Genomic DNA, 12,092 nt, shown 5'->3' with positions numbered 1-12,092 from the left:
TCTGCAGCAGTTTCGCCACATGAGCTTCTACATGTTGTGCTGTATGTACGGTACATCTACGATTACATAGTTTCATAATCCACAGCACAGAAGCAGACCATTCGACCAAACAGTTCTGTACTGACATTTATGTTCAATTAAAGGCCTTGTCCCACCACTCATAATCTAACCCCATCTGCAAACCCTTCTATTCCTTTCTCCCTTGTGTTTATACACCATTTACCTCAACTACTATTATAGAGGTAGAGAGTTCCACATTCTAGCTACTCTCTGGATAAGGAAGTTTCTGCTGAATTTCCTCTTGGATTTATTGGTGGCTATCTTTTTATCTTTATTTATGACCCCTAGTTTTGGTCTCGCCACAAATGGAAACATTTCTACGTCTAATTCACACGTTAATTGCCAATTAAACTCGCTGTAGACATGTAGGAAAATATGCAGGAACAGACCATTTGGTCCTTCGAGGCTGCTCCACCATTCAGTGAAGCCATGGCTGATTTGTATCTTAACTCCATCCACCTGCCTTAGCTCCATATCCTTTTAAACCCTTGCCTGGTGAAAATCTGTGATCTCAGATTTAAAACTAATTAAGCTAGCATCTACTGCTTTTTTGTGGGAACGAGCTCCACACTTCTACCAGTTTGTGAAGAAGTGTTTCCTAACTTCTGACTAGCATGATTCTTGATTTTTAAGGTTATGTTACCATGTCCTAGACTCTCCATCAGTGGGAAAAGTTTCACTCAATCTACCTTATAAGTTCCTTTCAGAATCTTAAAAACTTCCATCAAATAACCCCTTAACCTTCTATATTCTAGGGCAAACAATCCTAGTTTATGTAATCTCTCCTCGTAATCTAATCCTTAGAGCTCTGGTAACAATTTCTGTGGGTGGAACAGATGTGTTTTATAGAAATTTTCAGCACTGAAGGAGGCCGTTCAGTCCATCATGTCTGTGCCGGACAACAAGTAGCCATCCAGGCAAATCTCACTTTCCAGTTCTTGGTCCATAGCCTTGTAGGTTACAGCACCTCAAGTGCATAGTCAAGCACTTTTTAAATGTTATGAGGGTTTCTGTTTCTACCGCCCTTTCAGGCAGTGAGTTCCAGATCCCATCACCTGGGTGAAAGAATTTCCCCTTAAATGCTCTCAGCCTCCTAAATCTGTGCTCCTGATTATGGATCCCTCATAATTTATACATTTCAATTAGGTCTCCCCTCAGCCTCCTCTGTTCCAAAGAAACCAACCCTAGCCTATCCAATCTGTCCTTGTAACTAAAATTCTTCAGTCCAGGCAACATCCTCGTAAATCTCCTCTGTACCCTCTCTAGTGCAGTCAGATCTTTCCTATAATGCAGTGACCAGGACTGCATGCAGTACTCCAGCTGTGACCTAACTAGTGTTTTATATAGTTCCAGCATCACCTCCCTGTTGTATTCTATGCCTCAGCTAATAAAGGCAAATATGCCGACTTGACTACCTTATCTATCTGCCTGCTCACTTCAGGGATCTGTGGACATGCACTCCAAGGTCCCTCTGTTCCTCTATCATTTATTGTGCCCTTATCATGATAGCCTTTCCCAAATGCATTACCTGACACTCCTCCAGACTGAAATTCATTTGCCACTGTTCTACCCACCTGACTAGTCCATTTATATCTTCCTGCAGCCTACAGCTTTTTTCTTCATTCTCAATGACTTAGCCAATTTTTGTATTGCCTGCAACCCTCTTAATCATACCCTCTATATTTCAGCTCAAATCATTGATATATACCGCAAAAAGCAAAACAAAACCAGAAGGATGTGGAGGCTTTGGAGAGGGTACAGAAGAGGTTTACCAGGATGTTGCCTGGTCTGGAGGGTATTAGCTATGAGGAGAGGTTGGAGAAACTCGGATTGTTTTCACAAACAATGGAGGTGGAGGGGTGACATGATAGAGGTTTACAAAGTTATGAGCGGCATGGACAGAGTGGATAGTCAGAAGCTTTTTCCCAGGTGGAAGAGTCAGTAACTAGGGGACATAGGTTTAAGGTGCGAGGGGCAAAGTTTAGACGGGATGTGCGAGGCAAGTTCTTTACACAGAGTGAGTGCCTGGAACTTGCTGCCGGGGAAGGTGGTGGAAGCAGGTACCATAGAGACGTTTAAGAGGCATCTTGACAAATACATGAATAGGATGGGAATAGAGGGATACGGACCCCGGAAGTGCAGAAGGTTTTAGTTTAGACAGGCATCATGATCGGCGCAGGCTTGGAAGTCTGAATGGCCTGTTCCTGTGCTGTACTGTTCTTTGTTTTTTGGACCTAGTACTGAACCCTGCGGAACCCCCCTGGAAACAGTCTTCCAGTCAGAAAAACACCCATTGACCATTACCCTCTGCTTCTTGCCTCTGAGCCAGTTTTGGATCCAACTTGCCACTTTGCCTTGAATCCCATGGGCTTTTACAATTAGTCAGATGTGACCTTCCCTTAACAAATCCATGTTGATTGTCTTTGATTAATCTGTGTCTTTCTAAATGAAGATTTATCCTGTTCCCCAGAAATTTTTCCAATAATTTTCCCACCACTGAGGTTAGACTGAATGGCCTGTAGTTACTCGGTATATCCCTTTTCTCCCTTTTTTGAAACAATGGTTTCAGCATTAGCTGTCCTCCAATCCTCTGGCACCACACCTGTAGTTGGAGAGTATTGGAAAATGATGATCAGAGCCTCCACTATTTCTTCTCTTGCTTCCCTTAACAGCCGAGGATATATTTCATCCGGGCCTGGGGATTTATACGCTTTCAAGGATGTTAAACCCCTTAATACTGCCTCTCTTGCTATGCTAATTTCATCTAATATTTTATAATGAACTCTCCTCTGTGTCCCACTTTGTATAGCTTCTGTCGATTTTGTGTAGTTTCTCTTGGACTCTGTAGAAAGTGGGACATAGAGTCCAAGTGAAACCATGGAAACCCTTTCACAAAACCATGTTGACTCTGCCTGATTACCTTGAATTTTTCTAAATGCCCTGCTGTAACATCTTTAATAATAGCTTGGAACATTTTCCCTCCGACAGATGTTAAACTAACTGGCCTGTAGTTTCCTGCTTTCTGTCTCCCTCCCTTTTTGAATAAAGAAGTTACATTTGCTATTTTCTAATCTAATGGAACCTTCCTCGAACCTAGGGAATTTTGGAAAATTAAAACTAACGTATCAGCTATCTCACTCGCCACTTCTTTGAACACCCTAGGATGAAGTCCATCAGGACCCGAGGACTTGTCAGCCCGCAGCTCCAACAATTTGTTCAGTACCGCTTCCCTGGTTATTGTAATTTTCTGGAGTTCCTCCCTCCCTTCCATTTCCTGACTTAAATCTAGTACTGGGGTGTTACTTGCATCCTCAGTAGTGAAAACCGATGCAAAATATCTGTTCAATTCATCTGTTATCTCCTTATTATCCATTATTAATTCCCCAGACTCACTTTCTATAGGACCAACCCTCACTTTGTTAACTCTTTTTTAAAATATCTGTAGAAGTTCTTGCTATCTGTTTTTATATTTCTAGCTAGCTTTCTCTCTCACTCTAATTTTACCTTCCTTATCAATCGTTTAGTCATTCTTTGCTGTTTTTTATATTTTTTCCAATCTTCTGACCTGCCTCCACCACCCTACCAGGTTGGAACATGCCTTGCATCCAGGGGAAATTTCAAATGTTGTTCACTCTAAGGGATTGTCTACAGAATGAATTTTAGTTGAATATGCACAGGGAATAGATTACTGCAGGGCATTAAGCATTCTCAGGGCAGATAAAGCACGGGTTAGATACAAAGTAAAATTCCCTCTATCCTGTCCCATCAAACACTTCCAAGGCAAGTACAGCACAGGTTAAATATTTGCTTGGTGTCCCCTGGTGTGCATCCTGCTGCAGTAGGATTATTGAGAGTGTTGTGAATTTGTTTTATTCTCTGTGTAGATGTACGTTGCACCCCAGTGACCAGCTGGCCCTCGAGGGGCCCCTCTCAAGAGTAAAGTCAATTAAGAAATCATTGCGACATTCTTTCCGTCGGATACGGGGGACCAGTGCGTCAGGGAGGAAGCGACCAATACCTGGGAACAATGCTGCCAAGGTAAGGGCATCTGAGGAATAAAGGGGGTGAGAGCCATGCATCTGAGGGAGATGGGTGGGCGAGCCGTGTGTCTGTGATGGGAGACGGGCGGGTGCTGTATGTCTGAGGGGGGGGGGGGTGGGGGGGTTGGTGCCGTGCAAACCTGAAGGGGCAAGATGGGGGAGAGCTTGCATGGTGGGTGTGCAGGGAGATGGGGATGGCGAGCAATGCGTCAGTGATTTGCGAGGTTTGATCATGGTCACATCTGAACCACCTGTTGGTGGGTTAGTGCTTACATTCTGGTAAGATGTTAAAATGGTACTTTTGGGCAATTAATACTCTCTCAAAAGGGAGCTTTACTCTTATCTAATCCATGCTGCACCTAGCCCAGGAGCATTGGATAATTCTATTCTTGGCTGGTATGGCTTGCTGTTTCCACACACAATCTAGGTTTCCCCCCTCCCCCATCGGTAGGATGAAGCAAAGAAAGGAAGTTTATGGCTGATACTGAGAATAGGAAGTGTAGGGGTGAATTAAAAGGGAGTACTTTGCGTCTGCTTTTACAAAAGAGAGGGGCGAAGCAAATTTTGTAATTAAGGCAGAAGAATATGAAATATTGGATAGGATAAACGTAATGATGTCATATTACGGGATTTAGCATCTTTGAATGTGGATAAATCGCCAGGCCCAGATGAAATGTATCCTCGACAGTTCAGGAAAGCAAGGGAGGAAATGGCAGAAGCTCTGACCATCGTATTCCAATCCTCTGTCTACAGGTGTGATACTGGAGGACTGCTGACGTATTGTTTAAAATGGGAGAAAGGGATAACCCCAGTAATTGCAGGTCTTCAGCCTAAACTCTCTGCTGGGCAAATTACTGGACAAGGTTCTGAGGAGTTATATTAATTGTCATTTGGAAAAGCACGGCATAATAAAGGACAGTCAACATGGATTTGTTAAGGGAAGGTTGTATCTGACTAACGTACAACAGCAAAGACAAGGAACAGGCCATTCGGCCCTCCAAGCCTGCGCCGATCTTGATGCCTGTTTAAACTAAAACCTTCTGCACTTCCGGGGCCCATATCCCTCCATTCCCATCCTATTCATGTATTTGTCAAGATGCCTCTTAAACGTCTCTGTGGTACCTGCTTCCACCACCTGCCCTGGCAACAAATTCCAGGCACTCACCACCCTCTGTGTAAAAAAACTTGCCTCGCACATCCCCTCTAAATTTTGCCCCTCTCACCTTAAACCTATGTCCCCTAGTAACTGACTCTTCCACCCTGGGAAAAAGCTTCTGACTATCCACTCTGTCCACGTCGCTCATAACTTTGTAAACCTCTATCATGTCGCCCCTCCACCTCCGTCATTCCAGTGAAAACAATCCGAGTTTATCCAACCTCTCCTCATATTAATGCCCTCCAGACCAGGCAACATCCTGGTAAACCTCTTCTGTACCCTCTCCAAAGCCTCCACGTCCTTCTGGTAGTGTGGCGACCAGAATTGCACGCAATATTCTAAGTGTGGCCTAACTAAGGTTCTGTACAGCTGCAACATGACTTGCCAATTTTTATACTCTATGCCCTGACCGATGAAGGCAAGCATGCCGTATGACTTCTTGACTACCTTATCCACCTGCGTTGCCACTTTCAGTGACCTGTGGACCTGTACGCCCAGATCTCTCTGCCTGTCAATACTCCTAAGGGTTCTGCCATCTACTGTATACTTCCCACCTGTATTAGACCTTCCAAAATGCATTACCTCACATTTATCCGGATTAAACTCCATCTGCCATTTCTCCGCCCAAGTCTCCAACCGATCTAAATCCTGCTGTATCCTCTGACAATCCTCTTCACTATCCGCAACTCCTCCAACCTCTGTCGTCTGCAAACTTACTAATCAGACCAGCTACATTTTCCTCTAAATCATTTATATATACTACAAACAGCAAAGGTCCCAGCACTGATCCCTGCGGAACACCGCTAGTCACATCCCTCCATTCAGAAAAGCACCCTTCCACTGCTACCCTCTGTCTTCTATGACACAGCCAGTTCTGTATCCATCTTGCCAGCTCACCTCTGATCCCGTGTGACTTCACCTTTTGTACCAGTCTGCTATGAGGGACCTTGTCAAAGGCTTTACTGAAGTCCATATAGATAATATCCACTGCCCTTCCTTCATCAATCATCTTCGTCACTTCCTCAAAAAACTCAATCAAGTTAGTGAGACACGACCTCCCCTTCACAAAACCATGCTGTCTCTCGCTAATCAGTTCGTTTGTTTCCAAATGGGAGTAAATCCTGTCCCGAAGAATCCTCTCTAATAATTTCCCTACCACTGACGTAAGGCTCACCGGCCTATAATTTCCTGGATTATCCTTGCTACCCTTCTTAAACAAAGGAACAACATTGGCTATTCTCCAGTCCTCTGGGACCTCACCTGTAGCCAATGAGGATACAAAGATTTCTGTCAAGGCCCCAGCAATTTCTTCCCTTGCCTCCCTCAGTATTCTGGGGTAGATCCCATCTGGCCCTGGGGACTTATCTACCTTAATGCTTTGCAAGACACCCAACACCATCTCCTTTTTGATAATGAGATGACTGAGACTATCTACACTCCCTTCCTTAGACTCATCATCCACCAAGTCCTTCTCTTTGGTGAATACTGATGCAAAGTACTCATTTAGTACCTCGCCCATTTCCTCTGGCTCCACACGTAGATTCCCTCGTCTGTCCTTGAGTGGGCCAACCCTTTCCTTAGTTACCCTCTTGCTCTTTATATACGTATAAAAAGCCTTGGGATTCACCTTTAATCCTGTTTGCCAATGACTTTTCATGACCCCTTTTAGCCCTCTTGACTCCTTGCTTACGTTCCTTCCTACTGTCTTTATATTCCTCAAGGGATTCGTCTGTTCCTAGCCTTCCAGCCCCTACAAATGCTTCCTTTTTCTTTTTGACTAGGCTCACAATATCCCTCGTTATCCAAGGTTCCCGAAACTTGCCAAACTTATCCTTCTTCCTCACAGGAACATGCCGGTCCTGGATTCTAATCAACTGACGTTTGAAAGACTCCCACATGTCAGATGTTGATTTACCCTCAAACAGCCGCCCCCAATGTAAATTCTTCAGTTCCTGCCTAATATTGTTATAATTAGCCTTCCCCCAGTTTAGCACCTTCACCCGAGGACTACTCTTATCCTTATCCATAAGTACCTTAAAACTTTTGGAATTATGGTCACTGTTCCCTAAATGCTCCCCTACTGAAACTTCGACCACCTGGCCGGGCTCATTCCCCAATACCAGGTCCAGTGCGGCCCCATCCCTAGTTGGACTATCTACATATTGTTTCAAGAAGCCCTCCTGGATGCTCCTTACAAATTCTGCCCCATCCAAGCCCCTAGCACTAAGTGAGTCCCAGTCAATATAGGGGAAGTTAAAATCACCCACCACTACAACCCTGTTACCTTTACATCTTTCCAAAATCTATCTGCATATCTGCTCCTCTACCTCCCGCTGGCTGTTGGGAGGCCTGTAGAAAACCCCCAACATCGTGACTGCACCCTTCCTATTCCTGAGCTCCACCCATATTGCCTCACTGCATGACCCCTCCGAGGTGTCCTCCTGCAGTACAGCTGTGATATTCTCCTTAACCAGTAATTCAACTCCCCCCACCCCTTTTACATCCCCCTGTATCCCGCCTGAAGCTTCTAAATCCTGAAACATTTAGCTGCCAATCCTGTCTTTTCCTCAACCAAGTCTCTGTAATAGCAACAACATCATATTTCCAAGTACTAATCCAAGCTCTAAGTTCATCTGCCTTACCTCTTATACTTCTCTCATTGAAACAAATGCACATCAGACCACCAGTCCCGCTGTGCTCCGCAACATCTCCCTGCCTGCTCTTCCTCTTACTGGCCTTATTTACTAGTTCCCCCTCATTTATTTCACTTGCTGTCCTGCTACTCTGGTTCCCACCCCCCTGCCATACTCGTTTAAACCCTCCCGAGTGACGCTAGCAAACCTCGCAGCCAGGATATTTGTGCCCCTCCAGTTTAGATGCAATCCATCCTTCTTGTGCAGGTCCCATCTGTCCCTGAAGAGATCCCAATGATCCAGATATCTGAAACCCTCCCTTCTACACCAGCTGTTCAGCCATGTGTTTAGCTGCACTATCTTCCTATTTCTCGCCTCACTGGCACGTGGCACAGGGAGTAATCCCGAGATTACAACCCTAGAGGTCCTGTCTTTTAACTTTCTACTTAACTGCCTAAACTCCCCCTGCAGGACCTCGTCACTCTTCCTGCCTATGTCGTTTGGTACCGATGTGTACCACAACCTCTGGCTGTTCACCCTCCCCCTTCAGAATGCCCCCTGTCCGTTCAGAGACATCCTTGACCCTGGCACCAGGGAGGCAACATACCATCCTGGAGTCTCTTTCACGTCCACAGAAGTGCCTATCTGTGACCCTGACTATAGAGTCCCCTATAACTATTGCTCTTCTGCGCTTTGTCCCTCCCTGCTGAACAACAGTGCCAGCCATGGTGCCACTGCTCTGGCTGCTGCTGTTTTCCCCTGATAGGCCATCCCCCCCAACAGTATCCAAAATGGTATACTTGTTAGAGAGGGGGATAGCCACAGGGTATTCCTGCACTGACTGCTTGCCCTTTCTAGCGGTCACCCATCTATCTGCCTGCAATTTGAGTGTAACCACTTCTCTTAAACTCCTGTATATGACGCTTTCTACCACCTGCATGCTCCTAAGTGCATTCAGTTGCTGCTCCAACCGATCCATGCGGTCTGTGAGGAGATGCAACTGGGTACACTTCCTGCAGATGTAGTCGTCCGGAACGCTGGAAGCGTCACGGACTTCCCACATCTCACAGGTGAAGCACTTCACCCCTCTAACTGACATTTCTAGCACTAATTAATAAATTAATTTAAAATAAATAAATACTTACTAAATTGTTATAATTAACTTTATGGTCCCTAGTGCTAGATTCCTACTATAAATATTAAATGCTAACTAAATACAGTAATCTCCTCCCTCTGGTTTAGTTACTCTACTTAGTAATTGGTTAATTAGGATTTTATTCAATTTTTATCAATATTTTATTTTCAAATTCAGTACAAATTCCCTTCCAGCCAATCAGGTCACAGCTTTCCTGTGACGTTACTTTCAGTTTTTTTCTGGAACTCCGCCCTCCCAGTCTTCTCCCAGTCAGCTGTGCTCTTTGGAAGCTCTCTGCTCCCCTCATTGTGGACCGGTAGGAAATGAAAGGAGCTCCTCACTCCTTCCTCACCGAATTTCCTCAGTTACCAAACTTCCACTATAGCACTCTAATGCAACCCAAGTCAGCACTCCAGTACAAACAAAAACTTGATTGAATTTTTTGAAGGGGGCAACAAGGAGAGTTAATGGAGAGAGGGTGAGTTGTGAGGAGGATGCAGAGAGGCTTCAGGGTGATTTGGACAACTTGAGTGAGTGTGCTAATGCATGGCAGATGCAGTATAATGTGGGTAAATGTGAGGTTCTCCACTTTGATAGCAAAAACAAGGAGGCAGATTATTATCTGAACAGCTATAAACCGAGAGGGGAATATGCAGCAAGACCTGGGTGTTCTCGTACACCAGTCGCTGAAGGTAAGCACGCAGGTGCAACAGGCGGTTTAAAAAAAGCAAATGGTATGTTGGCCTTCATAGTGAGAGGATTCGAGTACAGAAGCAGGGATGTCTTGCTGCAGTTATACAGGGCCTTGGTGAGGCCACACCTGGAATATTGTGTGCAGTTTTGGTCTCCTTATCTGAGGAAGGATGTTCTTGCTATAGAGGGAGTGCAGCAAAGGTTTACCAGACCGATTCCTGGGATGGCGGGACTGACGTGTGAGGAGAGATTGAGTGGGTTAGGATTTTTTTCGCTTTCAAAAAGGTGCAACAGGTGGTACAAAAGACAATCTCAGGACTGATATTAGGAGAAATTTCTTCACCCAGAGAGTGATGAGCCTACGGAATTCGCTACCACAGAAAGTAGTTGAGGCCAAAACATTGTATGTTTTCAAGAAGGAGTTAGATATGGCTCTTGGGTTTAAAGGAATCAAAGGATATGGGGCAAAAGCGGGAACAGGTTACTGAGTTAGATGATCAGCCATGATCATAATGAATGGCGGAGCAGGCTCGAAGGGCTGAATGGCCTACTCCTATTTTCTGTGTTTCTATGTTTAATGAGGATAGTACATTTGATGTAGTCTACATGGATTTCACCAAGGCTTTTGAAAAGGTCCCACATAGCAGACTGGTCATAAAAGTAAAAGCCCACAGGAGCCAAAGGAAAGTGGCAAATTGGATCCAAAATTGGCTCAGACAGGAAGCAAAGGGTATTGGTTGACAGGTGTTTGTGTGACTGGAAAGCTGTTTCCAGTGGGGTTCTACAGGGTTCAGTACTGGGTCCCTTGCTTTTTGTGGTGTATATCAATGATTTAGACTTAAATGTAGGGGAAATAAGTTTGCAGATGGTACAAAAATTGCCTGTGTGGTTGATTGTGAGGAAGAAAGTTGTAGAAAGCAGGAAGGTATTAATGGACTGATCAGGTGGGCAGAAATGTGGAAAATGGACTTCAATCTGGAGAAGTGTGAAGTAATGCATTTTAGGGAGGGCAAACAAGGTAAGGGAATACACAATAATTGGTCAGATTCTGAGAAGTGTAGAGGAACAGAGTGCATGTCCACAGATCCTTGAAGGGATAGGTAGATAGTGTGGTTCGGAATTAATACAGAATACTTTTCTTTATTAGCTGCGGCATAGAATACAAGATCGGGAGGGTTATGCTCGAATTGTAGATAACATGAGTTAGGCCACAGCTCTAGTACTGTGCACAATTCTGGTCACTGCATTCCAGGAAGGATGTGATGGATTTGAATGGGTACAGAGAGGATTTAAGGGGACGTTGCCAGGAATAGAGAATTTTGGCAGTGAGGAGAGATTGGATATGCTGGAGTTGTCGTCTTTGGAATAGAGGAGGCTGAAGGGACATTTAATTGAGGGGTGTACTAAGTAAAGTGGATAAGAAGGACCTATTTCTGTTAGCAGAGAAGTCAATAACTAGGAAGCATACATTTTAAATTGATTAGTAGGATTAGAGGGGATTTGAGAAATATTTTTGCCCAAAGAGTGGTGGGGGTCTGAAACACTCTGCCTGAAAGGGGGGTAGAAGCAGAAGCCCTCGGCCTATTTTAAAAAGTGCTTGGATGTGCACTTGGAGTGCTGTCACCAACAAGGTTACGGATCAAGAGCTGGAGAGTGGGAATTAGGCTGGATAGCTGTTCAGACTAGCACAGACACAATGGGCTGAATACCACCTCCTGTGCTATTTGAGCAAAATGTGAACTATTAGAAGGTGGAAGTTGTATAAATAGAATGTCTCTGAAATATCATTGTGCCAACATTGTCTATAAAAGAGCATTTTCTGTCCACAATGGATTGTTCAACCTGGTATAAAGCTCCTGCAGATGGTGCCAAACACTCGCCAGATGAGAGTTTGAAGCTCACTCCTTTCCATATGAGCAGAGCTGTGAGATAGTCAGGAGGTCAGTAGTAAATAAAGGGCTTGACTCTGGGTAAACTGGTGTGTCACGCACCTAGTTCCCACATGGTCCTAGTGCCTCTCCAGTTATCACCAGAAGTCACTGAAGCCTCATCAGTCACCTTGGATGATCTGAGCACCAATAGTCATAAAAATATAAACCTTTTCTGTTTTTTGGTTTTATTTTTCAGGTGAAAGGGAGATTGTTACAATATAGCTATGTTTGCTGACAACCGCTAGGTGGCGCAGTACTGGCACATTTTTTTTGAGATACAGCACTGAAACGGGCCCTTCGGCCCACCGAGTCTGTGCCGACCATCAACCACCCATTTATACTAATCCTACACTAATTTCATATTCCTACCATATCTCCACCTGTCCCTATATTTTCCCTACCCCCTACCTATACTAGGGGCAATTGCTAATGGCCAATTTACCT

At 44.6% G+C, this 12,092-nt stretch overlaps 1 protein-coding gene across 6 annotated transcripts in view; it reads left to right on the top strand.

The window, feature by feature from the left end:
• The window catches only part of llgl2 (LLGL scribble cell polarity complex component 2), a 157,035-nt gene that overhangs the window by 128,978 nt on the left and 15,965 nt on the right, over positions 1–12,092 (top strand). For all 6 annotated transcript variants that reach the window (XM_068057807.1, XM_068057806.1, XM_068057809.1 and 3 more), the window contains one exon: positions 3,945–4,098. In XM_068057807.1, coding sequence (XP_067913908.1) covers positions 3,945–4,098 — 154 coding nt within the window. The remainder of the gene's footprint in view (positions 1–3,944; positions 4,099–12,092) is intronic.

The sequence above is a fragment of the Heterodontus francisci genome, chromosome 26 (assembly GCF_036365525.1).
Source record: "Heterodontus francisci isolate sHetFra1 chromosome 26, sHetFra1.hap1, whole genome shotgun sequence".
NCBI classification, from domain to species: domain Eukaryota; kingdom Metazoa; phylum Chordata; class Chondrichthyes; order Heterodontiformes; family Heterodontidae; genus Heterodontus; species Heterodontus francisci.
The sequence above is the reverse complement of the archived record's forward strand: the minus strand, read 5'-3'. Positions and strand labels throughout refer to the sequence as shown.